Genomic DNA, 23,090 nt, shown 5'->3' with positions numbered 1-23,090 from the left:
TTTAGCATGCAAATAATTATCTATGGGCACGAGGGACTTAGAAAATGGAAAAGTGAGGAAAAAACTGATTGCAATGTAGGGAAACAAACAGTACGTTTGTGAATTGAGTCGTTACTATTTCCTGGACACACGTTTGATACATGTAGCTTAATGCAACAATCATAAGGATGCTGAATTTGTGCTCACAGCTCACAGTATAATCCCAGTCACTACTGCCACTTTAAACCCAGCACCTTATTGTCCTACTTGTATGTTATTTTACAATGTATATTGTATATATTTAATGTATATTGAATGTATGTTACCGTTCACTGTTCTGTTATTTGAGAGTTATTGTTCCGGTGTTGTTCTTTATCCTTATATGGTATATAGGTCTGCAGGGAGGTACAATATGCAAGCAAGTGTCTCATTGTACTTGTATAAATGACAATGAAGCTTTTGCATCCTTACATTCTTCTAGAATTCTGAATTTCCCTTGTGCTCTGCTGTCTGTGTCCTTAGCATGTGTGACCAGTTCAGCTACCATTGCGGGCCGTCCACTGTGAAGGCTCCTAACCAGCACAGGAATTACAGCGGCACTGATAGGCTGCAGTCCGCTGGCCTTTTCCAGCACTGCCTCCATTCATTGTAGCATTCCAATGCTGGGTTCCATTGGAGTGTTCATCAAAGTGTATATGAAATGCTTCAGATAAAACTATGTTTGAAAATGTCCTAGATGTTTATCATCATCGTTTTTGCTGCATCCAAAAGACTGCAGTTAAAATAAATAATACGAATTAATCTGCTGAACATGAATATGGCTTTTTTTCTAATGTGAAGTGGATTCAGACGAGGACTTTAACTTAACTTCAGCAACCACATCAAAGCCGTAACTAAGATGTCATTATATTATGTGAAAAATATAGGCAAAATCAGAAGCTGTGTTCCCCTTTAGACTTAGGCAGGCCTCATTCACTCATTCAAAATACTGCCTCTAGAGTCTTAACAAACACCAAGGAGAGAGCACATTACTCCGGTTCTCAGATCCTTACAGCGGCTCCCTGTCTCCTAACAAACACCAAGGAGAGAGAGCACATTCTCAGATCCTTACACTGGCTGCCACATCCTGCCCATCTGACACCCGCTTCCTCCCTAATGTGGCCCTAACGAGCCACACCTGGTAATTATTTTTCTTACCTCTCGTTCCTGCCCTCCTACTAATCACTCCAGCTGCCTCTCATTTGCTCCCCTTGTCAGCTTTATATAAAAGTTCTTCCAGGTCCTGTGTTCCGTAGACCTGCTGTTCATGTTGTACCCCCTCACTGCCTGTGCCCTGCCTTCCTCTGGTCCTCCTGGTTTTGATCCCTGAGATTGTGTTCTTTTCTGACTGTTGTTCCTTTGAGTTTAATAAACCCCTTTTTTGCTTGCCCTAACGCCTGCTCCTGCATTCTTTGTTCTGCCCGATGTGACACTAGCTTCCTGTCTCCTGCAAAGTGCTGCTTATGATCTGTAAATCGCTCAATGATTTAGCCCCAGATGATATTGCCAATATATTTGAAGAATATAAGCCTGGTAGGTCGCTTAGATCGGTAGGAACTGGTCAGCTAGTGACGTCCAGAGTTGAAACAAAGTAGATTGAAATCCTGTTTAGTCATTATGCTACTAAATTTTGGAACCTCCTTCCAGTGAATATAAAAAATACCCCAAATGTTGCTGCTTTTAAGTACTAATTGAAAAGAGTTTTACTTTCCACTTCTTTCATTGTAATTGATGCGATCGGCACTTTCTCGCTTTTAATATCTTCTTAAATGTTTTATGTTCTTTTAATTTTTAATATTCATACTTATTTCCATGCGTTTATTTATGTCGACTTTTGCTTTATGCACTATATTACTTTTATCTAATTTTCCATATCGCACTTTGAATGATCTTTGCGCATGAAAATGTGCTGTATGAATAATCTTGACGAGAATTTTGTTTCCTCATTTGACTCAGGCCATGAAAATCATTCATCAAACACAGAAAGAGGGAACATATTGGATAGTGTGAAATTACAATCAGGAAGTAGCATGATGTGAAATTAAATGCCCGAAGCATACAGCAGTGTCCCCCTCTGTGAATTTTGCCGACCCGGTCATTTGTCATCTTCCTTCTGGTTCTGGCAGGTTGAGCAGATTGGGGCGCCCCCTGGTGGCCACGGTGTTCTAAGCAGCCGTTTAGTTCGCTTATGCCTTGGACAGAAATGAGAGACATAAAGGGGCAGCGTGTAAACGCCAACCCAGTGGGACACCCCCCCCCCCCCCCCCATCAGCCGTGCTCTACACGATCTGATACCTTTCCAATTCTTTCTGAAGACGGCTATATGAGATTCTTTCTTTAGAAATTCTTTCTTTTCTCTCTGTTTTTTTCAGTTTCTTTACTGGAGGACAGAGTGAGGGACGTCCTGCTCTGACGCTGTCATCCGTGCATCTATGTATAGATTGGCGCTTCCGTGTAAGCACCTCACTGACACTGTCGTTTTACACATCAGTACACATCTGCCGCCGGACATGTTCTCATCCATTTAAAGCTTCTCTGGGGGGGGGACGACGACGACATACAGCGGGGAAAATAACTATTGAACGTGTCAAAATCACTAAATATATTTCTAATGGGGGTATTGACATGAAATTTACACCAGCACAAATTTAACAGCCCAAGTAATATACACGAACAAAGAAATCAAACCAAATACGTCCGTAAATTAAGTTTTGTGTAATAAAGTGAAATGACGCAGGAAATGAGTATTGAACAAGCTTACTGAGATTTATTTAATACTTAGTAGAAAAAGCCTTTGTTGGTAATGACAGCTTCAAGACACCTCCTATGTGGAGAAACTAGACGCACGCATTGCTGAAGTGTGATTTTGGCCCGTTCTTCCACACAAACTTCCAATCGTCTTATGAACTCCGATCTTCAGTTCTTTTCACAGATTTTCAGTTGGATTCATTTTGGGTGATTGACTGGGCCATTCGAGCAACTTTACGTGTATTTTCTTTCTCTGAAACCAACTGAGTGTTTCCTCAGCTGTGTGTTTGGGATCATTGTCTTGCGGAAATGTCCACCCTGGTAGGTGGCAGCAGATTCTTATCAAGAATGTCTTGGTACGTTTTTCCATTCATCCTTCCTTCAATTATATGAAGTCTGCCAGCATCATATGCTGAAAAACAGCCCCACACCATGATGTTGCCACCCCCAAACTTCACCGTTGGGATGGTGTTTCGGGAGTGATGTGTAGTGACATTTCCCCTCCAAACATGGTGCCTGCTATGACATCCAAAGAGTTCAGTTTTAGTCTCATCTGACCAGACTATATTCTCCCAGTATTTCATTGGCTTGTCCAAATGTCGTACAGCAAACCTTAAACGAGCTTCCACGTGCTTTTTCTTCAGCAGTGGAGTTTTGTGTGCAGTGAGCGTGCATAGAAGCCTCTAACCGGTTATGGCATTTCAATGCATTACGTATTGCTCTCTTTGAAACAGTTGTATCTGTCGATTCCAGGTCTATCTGAAGCTCTTTGCGAGCGCTCCTTGCCTCTTGGACAACACTTCTGATTATTCTTTTGACTCCTCTGTCAGAAATCTTACGAGGAGCACCTGGTCGTGGCTGGTTTATAGTGAATTAATGTTCTTTCCACTTCCAGATCATGGCTCCAATGGTGCTCACTGGAACATTCAGAAGTTTATAAATACGTCTGTAACCAAAGCCATCAGTATGTTGCTTTAAGGTGCTTTAAGTTGCTTTTTGTGTCACCAATTAGGACTAAACCAGCCGATATTAATTTGCACTGATATGCGGCATGCAGGGTCGCTTTCTATAAATGCTGACAGATTTCAGCTGGTTTCTTGGCTTTCATGAAGTTACGTTCCGATCGGCAGTTCGTAACTTGAAATCTTTGTAAGTCGTTATTCAACATCGTTTTAAGGGTATACGCAACTAGGGTGTACGCACGCTACGCTGCTGCGCGGCGGGAGTAGCGGCCAGAAGTCGTTCTAGGTGGAATTGGCGCGCAGAAAAAAATGATGTTGCGGACAGGAAACGGGAGCCAAGTGAACACAATTTGTACTTACAGTCCTCTTCGTTTATATATGTGAAAGTTCGCAAGTAGAGGACCGTCTGTATTTGTTTTGATTTCTATATATGTGTGGACTTCTTGGGTTATCACGGACACATAAATTTCATACATGTAATTTATTCAGAAGGTGTAGTTATTCACAAGCCTACAGGCTTAGTTTTTGGAGAAAGCCGGGTCAAATGGGTGTCAAGGGCCTTGCTCGGGGGCCCAACAGTGACATTACTCTGCCAGCTCTGGGATTTGAACCAGCAACCATTTAATCACAGGCACACTAATACATCAAGCCAAAACTCATCCTGTACCTTGTGAAAGGAGAATGTTATCTGCTGTTCTGCATTCAATAACTGCTTTTCATATTACTCTAAAACGGATGCATAAATGAGTAAATATCTTTCCGGGTCGTTAAACCAGTCCTCATTAGATTAATATCGTGTAATCGAAAAGCAAACCCTGGAATGACGGCTATGTAAACCTATTTTGCAAAAGCCATGAATGCACTAACCCAAGTAAGTAAGCTTTTGGCTACTGTGTAATGAGGCAGTAAATGGATAAGCAAACAGATCGTATGAAACAGGCAAATTTCCACGCAGCAAGCAGCCAACCGCTCTGAATATTAATTGTTTTGTTGTGGCTAACAATTAAGATGTTTCACAACACTTTTTAATCGCCTCATTAAAACGCTGGCAGCATTTTGTAATAATCGGGATTCAGGCAAAAAGTCCACGGACTGCGCGGACATTTTTATGCCATTGATGTAAAAACAGAACAAAAATGGAAACAGATTAGAGTTGCTGAAGAGAAGCGGAATATAGATCATGTGACTGTTAATGCCATTTAAAATAATTCTGCAATAAATTAGAATGAAGTCTGTTTTATTAGTATGCTAATTTTATTAATCTGTTGCTATGCATTTATGCTATTTCATCTGTTTGTTTGGGTCGAGCTGGTAATACCCTGTCCATACGCACGGCCGTAAAAACAGCTTTCCCGACGTTGTAATGCATCTTTTTATAAACTCCTTAATGTACGCTCCTATGTTAGCTTTCCGGAAGCAATGAGCAGAAGCTTCCCAGGCTGATTTAACAATTAACAGCTAATGCATGATTAGGTAGCGGATCCCCCATAGACAGACTGGCAGCTGCGGCGGTGAGTCTTCTCTGTCGGGTAATTATCAACGCACTCAGCGCACAGATCCTAATTAATTATGCCATTTCATTGGAATTCAAGCTGCATTTCCAACCACTGCAACGGGGGACCTGGGGGGCGACTTCAATCATGCTACACTCTTGAAACAAGCTTAACTTGCATCGACGTGTATAAGCTAATTACTAGGTTGCATGTATGCGATGCTGATCGCAGTTAACCAGTCATCTACATGTTGCATAAGCAACGTGGAAATTGAAATAAAATCGTTTAAGTATTTAAAGAAATGCTGGTCATATTTCAGTATTTCTGATTATTTCGGAGCAATGCCCCCTGTGTAGAGTAATCATTACCATAGTTTCTGAATTATAACGTGGAAGTGTAGTCCAGGGGACTGAACAGATTCTTTCTTGTCGGTTTTTCTGGCGCTTATACGTTTCCCGCTTTCTGTGTATTTCTTAAAAAGATGCATTTATACCGAAGAAGGTGGGTCCGAAAGCGCACCGCTGTACGCCTCTTTCCAGAGAGGTAACGTTTGTAATAAATGTTGCCATTGCTGCCGAAATATTTCCATTTGTTCGTGTCATGCGGGGCGAGGTTAGCACTGTTGTCTCAAACCTCTGGGACCAGGATTCCACGTGTGTGGAGTCTACATGTTCTCTCAGTGTCAATGTGGGTTTTTCACTGGATACTCCCGTTTCCTCCCACAGACCAAAAACATGAGGAGGCTGACTGGATTTTCCAAATTACCCAAAGGTGTGAATGGTGTGTGTGAGTGTGTTCTGTGATTGGTCGGTGCTCCATCCTGGGTTGTTCCCTGCCTTGTGCCCACAGGCTCTGGACCTCCCATGACCCTAAATACGACAGTTACAGAAAATGGATCGATGTTTCATGCAGGAAGCTGCTCAATGGGCTGATTCATACCTGCAGGGTTGTGGGTTCAAATCCCACCCCTACTGGGTGAGTGAAGTTTGTACCTGCTCCCCTTATATAATGTGTACGTTAGTGAGGTACTTTGTATTCCACCCATGGGGGTGGTTTGTGGTTCAGTGGATTAGGTCACTGCTCATGTAATCAGAAAGTCGCCAGTTCAAATCCCAGCACCAGCAAAGTGATTTCACTATTTCTCCAGAGACTTTTTTTTCTTTCGATAAATGCATCTACTAAATAGGTTTAACACAAAGTGTTAGGTCAACTGGTACCTGTAAATTACTAATGGCATGTGTGTGTCCTGAAAGAGAGAGGTCAGGGGAGGGTGGCCGGACTCATTAACGCTAACAGGAATGACAAGTAAAAAAGATAACAGCTCAGTACAGCTGTGTGCAGAAAGGCTTCTCTGAACTCGCCCTTATAGTGGTTCTGGAGGCAAATGTCAGTTCGATTTGGAACTAGCTTGATGCACCAAGCTAACAGTTTTATTAAACCAGGTTTGATTTTGATTTTTGTTTATTTGGGTGGACTGGTACCTCAGTAAGTAGCTCTGTATTCATAACCTACATGTGAACATCACTTTACTAAGCGTTCACCTTCAGTGCAAAAACTGAAAGGCCTTTGCCAAAAATGAGGTTTTAAAATGGTGTAAACAGCCTTTTCATTTTCCATATGAACCATGCAGTTAAGGCAAATTAATTCATCATATGAAGTTGTTTTACATTTCAAGGATACTGATAGAAAAGGGGGGACGGCATGGTGGTGCAGTGGTTAGGGTGAGGGGGGGCATGGTGGTGCAGTGGTTAGCACTGTTGCCTCACACCTCTGGGACCCGGGTTCGAGTCTCTGCCTGGGTTACATGTGTGCGGAGTTTGCATGTTCTCCCCATGTCATCATGGGGTTTCCTCCAGGTACTCCGGTTTCCCCCCACAGTCCAAAAACATGCTGAGGCTACTTGGAGTTGCTTAAGTGCCCACAGGTGTGTGTGTGTGAGTGTGTGTGTGTATGTGTGTGTGTGAGAGAGAGTGTGCCCTGCAATGGGCTGGCCCCCCATCCTGGATTGTTCCCTGCCTCATGCCCATTGCTTGCTCCAGACCCAGTAGGATAAGCGGTTTAGAAAATGGCTGGATGGATGATAGAAAAGGTGTTTTGGGAATTTAGAGTGATGTGCTAACTATACTTGCTGGCGTTTTAAAAAGGGTAGTAAAAATAGTACATCAGTATAAAAGCAAATTAAATTTCTTTCAAGGACGATGCCAGTTTAACACAGACACATTATTATGAGCACCGGATTGTACCAGGACAAACAAGGACGTTCAGATTTCCCTTTGCATAGACGAGTCACAGAGATGAGTGCCTGGCCATATCTCACAGACAGCAAAATCTTCTTTTAAAATCCAAACCTAATGGACTCCATTGCTTGTCCTGCGTCCCCATTCCTTGAGATTTACTCAGTCATTCTTAGCTTTGCCTTGCTGGACAACAACAGATGAATAGAGTGAGCAAAGCCTCAGAGTAAAGGGTGTGTGAACAGGCACCATGTCCAACAAGCTGCCACTCAAAGACCCAAGTGTCTGATGGTGTCTGACGGTGTGATCCTCCTACAGCAGCTTGAGGGTCCTTGATGGGGAGGGTGTAAGGCTTTCGTATCGACCCCGAGGTACAGAAAGGGGCGAAATCTCATTGGCCATTGCTAGCGTTGACCTCCGACCTTCCTAATCATGCTGGTTTCATAAAAACCTGTATTACACATAAAAAAACTGAATTTGGCAGAATACTTGTAAAACGTCATAAAATAGAGGCAGTCATATGTTTTAGTTGAGAAGATAAATCTTTTGGCAAACTGGTGCTCATTACAGGTTTGGGCCTTTTGGATAGAAGTAGCTAGTTAAGGCTAATTTATACTTTAGTGAAGAATCTATGCCGATGGTGTGGCGTGGCTGCGTACCTTATGCTGTAGGGTGACACGTAGCTACACTTCTGGGGAAGTGATGAGGAAGGCTACGGCATTGAGTTTGCAGCTGTGTGACTACAGACGGCGTACATTCTATGTAAAAATCTACCTTTATTTGAAACCAAGAAGTTTTTGTTAGGTTACAGTGCCCTCTAGTGGTTTCTTGGAGCATATTTTAAGGGGAATATGGTACAAGTAAAATATGCTATTTTTATATTAACGCATTTCGTTGAGTTAATTTTCCTTGCATCTTTGCATGAAGAAAAAAAACAGATTAAAAGTGAAAATGGAAACTGGCTCACTTGCCCAAGTATTACTCAGCAACACTGACTACAGCCGTAACCCGTGTAGCTGAAATGTCACACAGACAGCCCTGGGCTTCCAAAAACCGCGATCCACTGAAAGCTTTGGCAGCTTTTGCTCAAAATTAAACCAATGATATGCTACTGTTGCTCAATTAGATTAATTCTAGATTTTTAGCTCAGATTCAATCCATCAGAGAGCAGGATTCCTGTGGGAACACTTTGGTATTAGGTTTCATCGTGTTCCAGACATCGTCTTACACTGGGTGGAATGAAATTTAATGGTGAATAACAACACTTCTCCCCAGCTGGAAGAATGTAAGGGGAGGGGCATCATTACGCCGAAGTTCAGTAGGACACAGATTAAAGCTCTGGGAAGTCTTGGTGTAGACATTCAAACCTCTTAGCATAGAGGGTGACAAAACGCGTAGGGTGCTCTCTCGTCTTAGAGCAGGACGGCAAACGGGAATCCAAACCAAGAGCAAGACTCAAGGAGAACTACCCTACCCAGCTCAAAACAATCCACTCATTGGGACAAAAGACAGTGATGATGTAATCATGATTGTTCCTGCCGTGCAGTTCTGGGCATGGCTGCCAGCCGTTATTACAAGCTGGGACATCATGGTGGCTTAGAGGGCACGACTTGCCTCATGCCGCACCTCTGTCAGTGTGTTCTGCATGTCCTCCCCATGCCGCAATTCAAAATACGGTGTGTGGCACTACAAGGTTACAACACCTCACCTGAGAACAGAAAGTCAGTTTCAATTCCACTAGATGGCAAAGTGATCCAACTATTGGGTCCTTGAGCAAGGCCCTTAACCCCAGTTGCTCCAGGGACTGACCGTCTGAGCCCCACTCGTACATTACTTTGAACAACAGTGTCTGCTAACTAAGGCAAATAGGCGACTCCAAATCGCCTGCAGAATGTGTCCCGTGAGGGACTGGCATACCATCAAGTATGGACCTCTCCCTAGTGCCTCTACGCTGCAGAGCATTTGCGGGAACTGAAGGTCACAAGGGCTTGAGCTGCAGGAGATTTCATCTGCAACGATCCAATCAAAAGACCCAACACTCGGGGGATTATATATGCACGTCACCAGCTTCGGCCAAACGCAGCCTTGGGGCCAGTTACCAAGGGGAAAACCCCAGCATGAACTTGATCACATCATACAGCACTACACCAGACTGCTGTCAGATAAAGTTTAGGAAAGTAATCACTCTTCTCAGACACCTTTCCGTGTTTTTAGATGTGTATCGTGGTCATGTAGTGTAACTGACCCTCCACATGGTGGCATTTGCCAGAAGAGAGGCAGAAACCGAAACGCATTAAACTGGCATAAAACACACAGACCATCAGGACGTGGTTGTCAGGTGACGGATATCCAAGGAACGTTCCATCCTGAGGAAAGCCAGTCCCAAGACAATGTTCTGGGGTCCCTGCTAGTGTGTCTCAGCATAGGATGTGGCAAAGCTACCAAATCATTCCCTTCACATTTCTTCAAAAACACTTGAATAGACCTGATGAACATCATCGTTCAGCACGTACCTCCACATATTCCAGGAAGATGGCTCCATTGATCACACAACGAGACCTTCCCTGAGCACCAGGCAGCAGCATCAGCAAGCCAGTGGCATCGTCCTGCCTTCCAGGAATGAGGTCTCCTGGGCATTGCACTAGAAGGTTCAAGACCTCACTTGGGGAGCAAAAATGTGTACTTTCTGGGGGTTCCTGAGGACTGTGTAGGGAAACATTGCCGGAGGGGATACTATTCACAGTCAGCTTTCACCTTACCTGGAACACACCCAGAGTGATCATCACCTAGCATTATAGCAGAAATTAATTAACAAGGGAATGGTATCTCAGGATTAAACACAAAACCAGGAACGGGCAGACGTCAGCCATTTTGGAAATCCCAAGCAGATCTGATCTGATTAACTGAATGACTAAATTTCAATGCATAAAAACTTTTACTTTCTTTGCTGGGCTTTATACAATAGATGATCAGATTTCTATAACAATTAAACACTGTTTAATAGGAAAGCAAAAGGAACGTTTTCCTTATCGGACACTGACAATTAACAGCACTGGAGAATGAACAACCATGTTGATGACACAAGTACACTTCACACAGTGTTATTACAACAATTATACTGCAAAGATAATCCTCCCACTCCATTATCTTCATAAAACAGCCAGAACCCAATAAGTTAATGCAAAAAAGACATTTTAACAACACAGGTCTGGACTGACAGCCCTAGATTCAGACAGTAAACCCTTCCCTAGCCTTTACAGTAGACACACACCTAACCAGCATCATGAACCTCCTGCAAGGTTGCATAGCTCAGTGAAATAATCTGGAACTCCACCATGTTCCTTGGACCACTGCAGACTGGAACCAGTGAAGAACCAAAAATCAAGGTTGTAAAGAATCCTGGCCTCGGAACACTTTTTTGGGTCCTTTTGTCCTTCATCTGTACTTGGTATCGCGTGAGCCCACAAAATTACTCTCAGGAAACAAACATTGCAGACAGCCGCCCCCCCCCCCCCCACGGCCAAGAAATCGCAATGGACAGACTGGCAGCATGTGTCATGGCGGGAGAAACGTCTGAGACGCAAGCTACGTCGTTAACGGGGCTCTCGGAACCCACGTAGAATTTCCAACCGCTCAAAGCACACAAAAAACGGCAGGGTCATAGGGCTGTCCATTTAAATACCCGTTGCTATGACAACAGTAGGAACAGAACCATGCAGAAACTGAATGCCTTGGGATGAGGGCAGAAAAGCCACTGTGGAAATGGGCGACTTGGGTAACGTGCAAAACCAACAATACGTTTTGATGCTTCGCAGAATTAAAACAAGGAAATAAACCAAAAGTGAGCATCATGGACTTTGGCAGTCAAAGTGTTGCATGTAAACGTGTAACTTTCCATGTCGGCTTCTGTAAACCACTCGTACTGTAAACGCAGGATGCTGTAAGCTATCCTGGCAATTCGTGGATGATATACCACACTGCGAGAAAGTTCACTGGTGTTTCGCGATGACAGAGGTGGAGTGCACAATTTACACAATAGTCTAGTATCAATGTCACAATACATATTATATCCAACAATTTATGATCTTCTATGAGCACTGATCATTTCTGAAAGCATTAAAACTACAATGCACCGAATCCACACAAGATGGATCTCTCCCTATACTATTATAGATCACTTCTCAAGGTCTCTCAAATTTTCTGAGACTTTTTTTGCATGTGTTCCAACTCTGCTCAAGAAAAAAAAAAAAAAACCTAAAATTATTCATTTTCAGGTGTTGGACTATTGAGTTTCTCAACCAAACTTCTAAACTCCAGACAACCTCAAGAACTATCATTGTCCACCCAGAAGAATGGTCTTTACAGTAAGGTTGTGAATAATTAAAGGGGGCTACAAGAGATATATACAAATTTAACTCAACCAACAGTAACAGCAGCTACAGATCCAGGGAAGGCTGTAGGAGATCAAGTCCACCGGGGCAGATCTGTACTTGACCAGACTTGACAGCAGCTGATGAGACAACTGACTCACCCCAACACATCGAGTGAGTTCGTATAATAACATTTAAAATACGTATATACTACTTGATATCATTTGCATGACGCAAACATACTTGTCAATTCTGAAGATGCTGTCAAGATTTGATTTCACCGTACAACACAAGCATAGGATAAAAACGGGGAGTTCAGACATGAGTAGATGATGTTAGAATCGAGCTGCTTGTTTTCTACTTGGTTTGCAAATCGGTGAGCTGGAAAGACCCAGACAGCCGATGCAGGGAAGGAGAGAGGGGATGCAAACACACGTTGGGATCCTTTCGAAGGACTGAGAGATAGAGGATAGAAGCAGTAGCTTGGCCTTCCAACCTTCTAGAAATCCTTGATGAGAAATCTCACAGTCCACTCCCCAGTTGCCACAAGCAAGGCCTTGTGGTCTATCGGTACACCAGATGAGATACAGAGCTGGACTTGTAGTTGAGCTGATGGTTGGGCACAAAGTTATGGTGCAAGTTCTTGCGGCTACATATGTCATTGGCATAGAGGCTCATGCAAGTGTCGCAAGAGACCTTGGAGCAATTCATACAGGTGTGTGATGCGCCCGGTTTGTTGCAGAAGCCGCAGCGAGAAACGCCAACGACTGGCACGCTGCTGCCAGCGCCGACAGACTTGCTGGGGTACAGCTTGCTCAGCGGCTTCTCTGTCAGCTGGGCGTGGGCGTTACTGTAAGCGGACGACTTCTCCTTTGCTGGTAGGTAGCTGTCAAGGGGATGAGATGCCTTGGGGTAATCAGGCATGCCGCAGCAAGGGGAGGGATCCACCGCATGGCAGGCAGGGCACAGGATCATGTCGCATTTCTGGCAGGAGGTGAGGCTGGAGCAACCCACACCACAGCCCTGGCACGTGACGCAGAGAGGAGCTCCGCCGTGGGTCTTCACTGACCAGCTCTCGCGGACGTCGCGGCTGGGCGGGCGGGATGGCGTCTGTCGGCCAACACCACGCTCAGTGTACAGGTCAACCTCGTCGAGGGAGGAGAGGGGGTAAGCATAAGGCTCCGTCGGCGGGGACTGGACGGGAAAGAAGTCCGACACGGGGCTATAAGGAGCCGCCATGGAGAGAAGGGAAGCATTCGGCCGGATGATCTCGTCCTGCAGGTCCTCCTCGGCATCCACGAAGAGTGGCTCCTTGCGCAAGCTCAGCGTAGCCTTCAGCACGGGTTTGCTGGCTTGGTGCCAATGACCTGCCCCGTCCGTCACATCCACAGATTTGGACGGCCGTCCAGCCCGCCTGGGGTGCACACGCTCCAGCTCATCCTGCCGTACCGAGAGCCGCGACACATCCCCAGCCAGGGCATCACGGAGCCTCAGGGCCTCGGCACACGCAGCCGCGTCCTCCCAGCTCCCTCGGCGCGCCTCCAGTGCCTCCAGCTCCGTCGTGGCACCCCCAGCCAGCATCACCACCTCGCCCAGGAGCCGGCACTCTGCCTGGGCCAAGAAGAGCTCAAAGCCCAGCAGTCGCAGGTGCACGGCATTCCCAGGGACGTCACGGATTTGGAACTGCAGCTCCTCGCGGGAGTATCCCATAGAACGCAGAAGGGAGCGCAGGTCCGAGTCACACACTGCTGACTGCAGGTGATACACGTAGGGTCCAGTGAAGGTCTGCAAAGCAGCACAGAAATGCTGTCAAACCTCTAAGCAAAAAGGGGGCCAATTCCAAGCAGTCTTTGAACCCATTCTGGGTAATTCAGGTTCTACAAAGACAGAGGACAAAAAGCACAACGCAACCTGAAAGGAACCTTAGAACATCACACTCAAGAACACAGAGCTAATGTAAGGCAGTCTGGAGTCCCCAATTCGACCAGAGGACACATCTGTGGTGTGGCAAATACAGGAAATTTCTACACACACCCAGAGCTGGTGGTGGTGGGGGGGGGGTTCAAATTCAAAACCCTGGTAGGTTGTGACCAAATCACCCCCAACAACACAGCCTCTAGACACATTTTTAATGAAATTACGAAGATCTGGGAACAAACAGATGGAGGACAAAGAGCCTCAGATTTGACCCTAACGAGAGACCCCTACCTTGATGCATCGAAACTCCTTCTTCCAGGGAAACAGCAACAGGTTGGTGCAGACGGTCTCCAAGATGGAGAAAGCCATCTCCAGGGCATGGAGACTGGCACCCCTCAGAGTGAGCAGAGAATTCTCCACCAGCTCATAAAAGCGGACGAGACGAAACCGCTGACCAGGGTCAGCCTGATGGGCCCCGAGCCAGGCGGCAGCTGCAGACAGCAGCATCCCGTCCGTGGTGGGCCCCTGTCTGCCCGCATCATCCTCCTCTTCCAGCCGACGTTCCAGTGACTGGGCGTACTTCTTGAACAGGTCCTCTCGCAGCTTGACATCCATCAGCGGCAGCAGGCGGCACTAAAAGCGCCAAACACATATCCCCACCAACGATGGCCACGCCTATCAGGGCATCGTAGAACCCGCCCCTCTCATTGCACGCACAGGTCAGAGGGCCGGCGATGGGTCATCGAACCAAGAACCACCTGCAAGAAGAGCCGCAAGCTATTTATAAGCCACTTACCGCAAAAGTAAACTTCTGACTCAGGACCCAAGAAACCGGTTTATTACAGTGTAGGTGGTGTTGACTTGAGAAGAAACAGTTTCGATACTGCCTCAGGATGCCAAACCCAGCCTACAGGTCCTTGTTAATAAACAGAATTTTAAAACAAACTTTTCGAATCATCCACATGAAAACTTAAACAGCTGACAACTTCAGATAGGTTAGATCAAACTGGGAAGCACAACACAGATTAGGACTGGGAAATGTGGATGTGGGTTAAGTTATGGCTAATATATAATCAGCAGTGAAATCCTTCTCAAGCGTCCATCTCAAACCCCATCACCCAGTTCCATCTTTACGAGACTCACCATGTATGTGCCGTGTAAGGACCGGAAACTTCAACACTGACCACCATTTTTCATTGCCAAATATAATCAAACCGTCCTGCATGCACCCACAAACCCAGAAATGATTATATAACCTCAAAATCACTTAAAAGGATAACAAAATACGCGCATATCTTTTCTACAGTGTCATAACCACTAATCTGCTACAACATCCAGTCCTCGGTCAGCGGGAACACGCTATCTCGACCTGCACATTGATTTCAATGTTTGCTTACTAGCTTTTCATTAAATTGTTCAACTTGTGGCTACGCCAGGCTTGCAAGTAAGCAGACGACACCTTCTCCCTGCGACTTAAGCTTAGCTGCGAAACCACACTTCTCATACGGAGCTTCAGTGTCGACACAAATGATCAGCCATATCCCTGCTAAAGACAGTGTGTAAATGCGGCCGGCCCCCCAAACGAAGGCGCATGGGTGATGACCAGCGCAGCCAGCGAAGGCGACTAGCTTAGCTAAGCTAGCACAAACCAAAGAAAATCATACGTAGGTACCCGTCGTAAACAGCGGTGATAAAAACGGGAGCAACGAATGAAACACGGTGCGCTCACGAACACTTGTGATTAAAAATATACTCGCAATTTTACAAATACCTAGATAAAAATACACCAAAAAAACACCAGCACGGAGTAGCATCCTACCTTCGCATTCTGCAGGAAACGCTCATGCTCTAACAGCGCATGCGCAGACTTCGGTCCGTACGGCAGTTTGACGCACGTATGGACGATAGGCGCACGGTCGCAGCGCACATGCGTAGTTTAAATTTACATGTAAGAATATTAATTTAAATATTTAAACATACATTTAAAATGGTTTCAATTTACAAATACTGTGAATTTCATAATACCTCATTCAAGGCAGGTTTCACAGGCAGGCGTGGCTTATGAATGGTTTATAATGTCTGGAATGGCATCAAGATGAATGTAGCGTGTGATTGTCACAGCTGGCCTTTGGTAGGGTGAGTGAATTTAATTGGAATTTAATTTTTTTCAGGTAGGCAATGCACAGACTTAAGAACTGCTTCTCGCACTAACATATACTAACTGCTATATATGATGTTCGCGGCAAGATTACTTTTCATAATAGTAATCAATGTGGTAGATTCATCCTTTTAATCTAATGATAAATGCACTGTATACTGGTATATGAATGGTATGACAATAAATCCCATTTGACTTGACAACTTTATAAATCAAGACAATTGATATAACAATGCGACTCTAAGGGTTGTGATACATTGTAGGTCACACTAACAGTTAAAATTAAATTAATTAAAGGCACCAAAATGTGTATGATTTCGGGATTTTCTTATGTTTTATAAAATAGCTTTACATTTGATTTAGTACGTACACGTGAGTTACAATTGTCTCATTCATAAAGGCATAATGAATCTAATTTTTTGGTCATCCGACGTATGGGGTGGGGGGTGATGACAAACAGGTGCGGGGCCGGAGTTTTGCTGAGAGCCGGCCGAGACCGACCACCCAGACACGCCCCCCCTCCCTCCCTCTTTTCCTCTCTTCTCCTCCTCCTCCTCATCCTCCCTCAGGTTCAGCGCCGTGACGTTGTCTTTCCTCATCGACGCAGTTCAGTTGTTTCTCATCGCGTACCGCCGAGGAGGAAACAAAAACAGCACAAAAAATAATTAAATAAACGAAGCCAAACTGGACATGGCGATGATCGGTGCCCCAGACCCCACAGCCAGGAGCGGAGGCACCGCGGACGGCGAAGGGGACAGCTCGGACTTCACCTGCCCGGTCTGTCTGGAGATATTTGATCGTCCAGTCACCACACAATGCGGCCATACGTGAGTACGAAGACGGGACATTTTCTTCTGTTAAATCACACGAACGCACGTCTGTATGAGAACCGCAGGCAAGAGGAAAGGTATTGCTCAGTTGTGTGTACACGGGCGGGTAGTTAGCTAAATTATTGCCAATGAACAGGCCGGACAATATGTCATCGTGTTTATCTTGTATTTATACACTAGCCAAGGTAGGGCATTAGATGTGAAGGTGTACAAAGATCGTTTTTATGCACAAAATGTACAACCCAGCTTACTTTCAGTTTTGTTTACGTCTAGCTACAGCCTAATCGAAATTATGGGAATTGTAGTTCAAAAATGCAGTTTTCAATAGTGTGATGTTTGCTTTGGACTACAAATTCCACAATGCCCGGGTAGGGAAAGGAAACAGAAATCTTAGAAACTAAAGCTTGATCCGATTGTGTTGATGTGGTAGTTTTGTCACTTTATCAGTATGTGACAAGCATTTTTTCCCGGAAGCCCCTCATACGAACAGCTAGGAACATTTGGCAAATGTATCATTCCTCGTAAACGATCACACCCAACGTAGTCATTAAGAGACTTGATCGTTTAGTTTTGACAGAATTTATAACCTCACATTTAGTATTAAAGATCAGAGACGTATATATAAAGAGACGTACTTTATTTCTAGAAGATACGTGGACAATTCTAAAGTAAACCAAGGAGGGGATTCAATTGATCAGAAGAAAGGGGAATCCGAACACAGTTGCATTTGTCAGGAAATTTTACATCCGTTAACAAGTTGCCACAGACTTTTGACCTTAATGTGAGTTAATACTCGCTCGAGGCGTAGTTTAAGCAGACGTGAAAATGTTTTGTGCTCTGGTTATTTCTTGAAAATATATTGTAAAATGATGTAAATCAACGCAAATATGTCGGAACATAAAAGATCTGTAAAGCAGTTGCTGTGACGTTTTTTAAATGTACAAGTATGCTGCGCGAAATTTCACACGTTTAATAAATATGCATTTCGGGAGACTGAAATGCTTTTAAGCTGTCGGTGTTTATTAGAATGGTTAAAAGGTTAAGGAGAAATCTGCAGTGGCAAAAATACGAGGACTAAGAAGTTAATCATTACTTCTGTTCTTCAATCCGTACAACAATATAAATCCGGAACAAATCTTGTCAACGCAGTAAAATAAGTTATCAGTAATGTATGCATCTGACGTTGATTGGGGGATTAACACAAAAGTAAACACCATGAGAGGGTGGGTCTTTGGATAGTTCTAGTGATGGACGAAATGACACTTCATGAGCCATTTGCTGTATTTTTAACCTCACTAGATGGCGCTCTGTTAAAAAAAGGGCTCAAAACATGCTCCAAAGCAAACCAGAAGCAAATTACAGCAAATGGTTCGTGGGGTGTCATTTTCTTCACCACTAGGTAGCATTGTTGTCTCACACTTTCATGGTTCAAATCTGTCTCTTGTTTGTGTATGGAGTTTGCATGTTCTCCTCACATTGTGTAGATTCCTTTCAGATACTCTGACTTTCTCCATTAGTCCAATGACATGTAGTTTGCTTAATTGGCGTTTCTAAATTGTCCATCAGGGGTGAGTGTATAAATTAGTGCTTGTGTACACTGGCACCCAGTGTGTGCACTCAACCTTTTGCCTTTTGCTACCTGGGAAAAGCTCTAGGTACCCCCAGTGACCCTGATCAATGGTTATAAGGTTGGTTGGATTGATAACATGAGCAAACTTCACAGGAAAAGAACATCTGTTATTGGCACAAGAAGATAACCACAGTTGGATTTTTTTTCAAAGCCTCGGAGGGATGATAGATTTGGAATGTTTGGGCTTTGCATTGTTTTGTAAAAATGCATAAAAAAAGAATTTCACAAATCCATTAACATGCCTGAAAATGCAGAATCATCCATAATGGCTGCTTGTTTGCTCAACTGTAAGTTTGCACTGCATTCCCCATAGCAGCACATCGTTTTGCACGGTTCTCTTATTTATTATTTACATTTTATTTCTTTCATGTTTATTCTATAACTGATATTCTTTCATGTATTTGTCAGTTTTTACTTGCGTAAACCACCTTTTGTTGTATTTCTTATCCCGTGATGAATTCCCTCTCTGTGGCACTGGACGAAGAAAGTTCAAAGACATGCAGGGGCAATGAAGTTGTATTTTTTTTTAACACGGTTATGTAAAACTATAATGAATCTTTTCTGTGTTGTCTCCATGCTCAGCAGCCTAAACTTACACATATGTTCACAAGATAATGCCGGGTGCTACATGTATCCAGGTCAGGGTTGCAGTCGGGAACCTGTGGCCTGTCCCAGGCTGCACAGAGCACAGTAACGCCACCCACTGAGCCACTGTACCACTGTTTTAAATGTTCCTATTCTAAATGTTCCTGTAAATGCGTGTTTCACCGTAAACATAAACATGCTGAATTAATCGTCACACATGATAATAGATGACGTTATAAAGTCTGTGCACACTAAGAGTTTTAAAGAGTTGGGGTGATGTTTGGTTTTTGTGATTTTTGTACCTTGGAACATCCTGCATTTCTGTGTTAGAACTACCCCCCCAAGGCTCGTTCCGCCGCTCTCCATTCAATACCACCTCTGCTACGCCCTCTGCAGGTTCTGTAACAGCTGCTTGCAGGAGTGCCTGCGGACCCACAAGCCTATCTGTGCCGTGTGTCGGACCACACTGGACAAGTGGGCCAGAGACACGGCCATAGAGACACTTATCCAGAAGAACACGGGCCCATGCAAAGGCTGCCAGACACAGGTAAGCCTTCTGGAGTTTGTGCGTGTGTGTGATGTGTATATGTGTGTCCTCATAACACACATACGTGCTTTCTGTCGGTTGTCTCACAGCATGTGCCCCTGCGTGTCTGTGCCCCTGCGTGTCCGTGCCCCACAGCCTGTGCCTTTGTGTAAATACCTCTGTGTGTGTGCTCTGCAATCAGACATGGATTATTTCCCCAGCCCAATTAAAGGTAGATTAACCCAAGTGGTCTAGCTTCTCTCTCGTCGAAGAGGATTTAGCTAAAATAACATGTTAACGAGCAAACAGTTATGAAGCAGGATATTGCAAAGGAAATCTCAGTGGCCCACTTTCCCAATGCCCTCCTCCTCCTCCTCATTGTTATTGTGGGTTTGTGTTATTTTAGGAACCATCTTCACGCTCTCCTCCCTCCTGTCCGCAGGTGCGCCTATCCCAAATGCGGAGCCACACAGCCGTTTGCTCCAAATACCAGGAGTACATCGATGAGGGGGTCAGGAGCACCACGCAGTCCCAGCCTGCCGTCAGGTGGGGCGCTGGCAGGTGGCCTCTCTCTTGTCTCCAGCCATCAGCTGATCCTCCGGTGCCTAATCCCCCTCCAATCCTCCTCCCTCCTCCCCAACGCAGCTCGGTTCCGAACCGCTTCACGTTCTCCTGTCCGTACTGCAACTTCCAGAACCTGGACCAGGATGGCCTGGTGGAGCACTGCACGTCGCTGCACGCTAGGGATACGCGCCACGTGGTGAGGCGCCCCCCTGTGGCGGGCCGTGGGCAGCATAGCTGAGTTGCGTGAACGGAAGGTTGTAGGTTCAAGTCCCGTTTCCTGCTGTTTCGCCTTTGAGAAATAGTGTCTTGCTGTTTCGCTGGTCTGTCCTGTTGTATAAAAGGTTAGCGTCTGCCAGACGACTCTAAGTCAATAGCGTAGCCACTGAGCACCTAAGGGACAAATGAGGAGATTGACACTTAAGAAGAGTGTTTCGATTAGCATAGCATCATATCCACAAGAGAAGGGGGAGTCTGCTGATGAGCCCGGGGGGTGGTCTTTGAGACATGCTCCCCCAAAATGGCTGCCGTCTGGCGTTGGTGACAGTGATTGTTATCAGTACTTAAAAAAAGACTTTAAAACGTCGCTCGGCAAAGCGTAGGTTTGTGTGGTCTCTGCAGGTCAGTCGTTTCACGGTGCAGACAGTCCGCTGGCACAAAAACCACCGGGCCTCCTCCTAGCTTCTGGATGGTTCTCTGTGGGGGGGTGGGGGGCGGTTTGCTGCACGGAGCCCGGCCCTCTTCACTCTCGGCATATAAATGACGCCTACCGCCATTTCCCGTTTTAAGGTGTGCCCCATCTGTGCCTCGATGCCTTGGGGAGACCCCAACTACCGCAGCGCCGACTTTTTCCAGCACCTGAAGATCAGACACACGTTCTCCTACGACACATTCGTGGTACGTATCTCAGAGGGCCTGTCCACACGCTGCCTTCTTGGTTCCTGAGGTGCCTATGGTACTCTGTGTGGCAGAGTTCCAGTGTGCAGGCTGAGCATCATCTGGGGGGACTTCATTGGATTTGAGAATAAATATTATTCAGAAAACACAAGCAAACATTGAAATGTTATATACCACAGTAGGATTTGTAAAGCCCCAAATATATATATATATATATATATATATATATATATATATATATATATATATATATAGAATGTACGTCAAGCGTTTTCTCTGCACCATATTTTTATAGCCATACTTAACCTGCTATCATGTCCATTCCTACTTGTTAGGACTACTCAGCTGACGAACACACCATGATCCAGGAGGCCCTGCAACGCTCCCTGATGGACAAATAATGAGACCGACAGGGGTCGCTGCTGAGGCGCTGCTCGGCCGCCTCGTGGAAGCCTTATAGTTAATGGTGGCACCTCGGGCGCAAGCAGAGCGATCTGGAATAATTCCAGTAGCGGTACTTTTTAATAATTCGTCCACAATCGGTAATACCTATCATTTAATCTTCCGCCACTGTAATGGGGGTGAGGTGAATTTATGGAGTACTGAAATCAGAAGTGTTTGGTGTTATGAGTGACATCTGATCTGTTAACCTTATGCGTTTATCAATGTTTATAATTAAATTTCGAAACATGTCTTCCTGAAATTAAGATGGGTGGTGAGTAGTTAAACGGCAGCCTTTGAAGGTCATGAATAATGCTAATGTGCATCGGGGTTACTCTGTGCAACTGATTTTAAAAATTTGGAGGAAAATTCACTTCCATATTTTGTAATATTTTCTTTCTTTAAGTTGTTTACATCACCCTATGTCGGTATGTATCTGTATACGAGAAAATGCGTCACTCCTGCGTGCGTTGCTTTCGATGATATTTGCTCTGAGCTTAGCTAGTTTCCTCAAGGGAAGGCGTCGGTTGTTAATTCTGTAAGGTGTCACGCATCGGTGTACGTAAAACTAAGCATTGCCCTTTCTTCCTTTTTTGGTATTTGTAAGGGTTGGTTTTTTTATAAAAAAAAAAAAAAAGCGTCGTAAGTAGTAGATCATCTGAAAAACGATAACCGAAGCAAGTACGGGGGAAGAAAGTTGTGAATAGAATGTTAGTCTATAATATGACCAGAAGGGGGCAGTGTTTCCCTTTCTGTGTGAGCGCACGTCCCTCATCTCCGGCAGCGCCGTTCTGTGCGCCCATCAATACTGCTTCGTGATCACGTACATTAACTCCAAACGAAGCTCTTATACATGCAGAAAACACTGCATAGTGCAACACTGCAAGCGACGCTAAACCTTCAGTTATTTACTAATATTCTTATTTGAATACAGCTCAAAATATTAAGCTCTGTTGTCACACTTAGGAGATCCTTTCCTAATCTGTTTTTCCATTCGGTTTGACACCACGGATATGCCCGATTTGATAACGTGTGTTTGTTGTTTTGCCATTTTTCCTCTCTCTTTGCCCATGACAATGAATTCGTAAAGCTAACATTTTAGGAAGCCTGACCTTGTGTTTATTGGAGTAAAGTGTATGACTGGTCCAAATGTCAACTACTGAACGAATATCCCACTTTTCAGGAGAAATATAGACTGCGCAGTTTGGTATCTTTTTTCGGGGGGGCTGTCTTCTTGTGATCCTCGGTAAATCTCCCCAAAATCTGGATGGTCAGGTGTCAAACGCGGTCATTTTGAGAGGAACATTTGGTTACTTCTGATCATTTGTGACAATTCAAGAATTCCTTCCCCTAAATGCAAAAAAAAAAAACAATAATAAAAATTGTACTCCTGTGAAACGTAATTGTTCATGAAAGGAGAATTAGGATTTTTCCTATTTTATTTATTTGTGTTTGTTTGTGTTGGTCAATATTTCGCCCAGAGCCAAGTTTTCGAAGATTTAAAATGTATCTTCATTTATAATGGAGCTGATGAGATGTCGGATCTTTTGGATGTGACCCTTTGCTTTTCACAAAATATATGAACTAAAACACAGTCTCGTTTTGTTCTTTTTATCTTTGGGAATAATCTTTTTATGTTGACCCTTTGACGTTAAAGTTAACCCTTTTAGGTTCAGTAATCTAGTCTTAATTTATGTACCTTTTATGTAAGTTGTGACTT

General features: G+C 44.5%; 2 protein-coding genes across 5 annotated transcripts; one reads left to right on the top strand and one right to left on the bottom strand.

Annotated features, from left to right (window-relative positions):
- Positions 1-10,371: 10,371 nt before the first annotated feature.
- Positions 10,372-15,694, bottom strand: spata2 (spermatogenesis associated 2). Of its 2 annotated transcripts, none has more exons than XM_048984272.1 (3): positions 15,562-15,694; positions 14,034-14,500; positions 10,372-13,610 (listed from the first exon to the last, which is right to left on the bottom strand). In XM_048984272.1, the coding sequence occupies exons 2-3, from the start codon at positions 14,355-14,357 to the stop codon at positions 12,390-12,392; spliced, it is 1,545 nt and encodes a 514-aa protein (XP_048840229.1). In that variant the 5' UTR covers positions 14,358-14,500; positions 15,562-15,694; the 3' UTR covers positions 10,372-12,389. The 2 variants fall into 2 exon arrangements, with proteins under 2 accessions (XP_048840229.1, XP_048840230.1); XM_048984273.1 differs by lacking the exon at positions 15,562-15,694 and adding an exon at positions 14,886-15,540.
- A 343-nt stretch (positions 15,695-16,037) lies between these two features.
- Positions 16,038-22,964, top strand: rnf114 (ring finger protein 114). Of its 3 annotated transcripts, XM_048984279.1 has the most exons (6): positions 16,058-16,727; positions 19,342-19,492; positions 19,914-20,017; positions 20,117-20,231; positions 20,822-20,929; positions 21,265-22,964. In XM_048984279.1, the coding sequence occupies exons 1-6, from the start codon at positions 16,591-16,593 to the stop codon at positions 21,328-21,330; spliced, it is 681 nt and encodes a 226-aa protein (XP_048840236.1). In that variant the 5' UTR covers positions 16,058-16,590; the 3' UTR covers positions 21,331-22,964. The 3 variants fall into 3 exon arrangements, with proteins under 3 accessions (XP_048840234.1, XP_048840236.1, XP_048840237.1); XM_048984277.1 differs by having other exon boundaries at positions 16,038-16,727; positions 19,914-20,231; XM_048984280.1 differs by lacking the exon at positions 16,058-16,727 and adding an exon at positions 16,740-17,511 and having other exon boundaries at positions 19,914-20,231.
- The last annotated feature ends 126 nt before the right edge of the window (positions 22,965-23,090 follow it).

Source organism: Brienomyrus brachyistius, chromosome 18, assembly GCF_023856365.1.
Source record: "Brienomyrus brachyistius isolate T26 chromosome 18, BBRACH_0.4, whole genome shotgun sequence".
In the NCBI taxonomy this organism is placed as follows: Eukaryota; Metazoa; Chordata; class Actinopteri; order Osteoglossiformes; family Mormyridae; genus Brienomyrus; species Brienomyrus brachyistius.
This window is presented reverse-complemented; position numbering and strand designations above follow the sequence as displayed.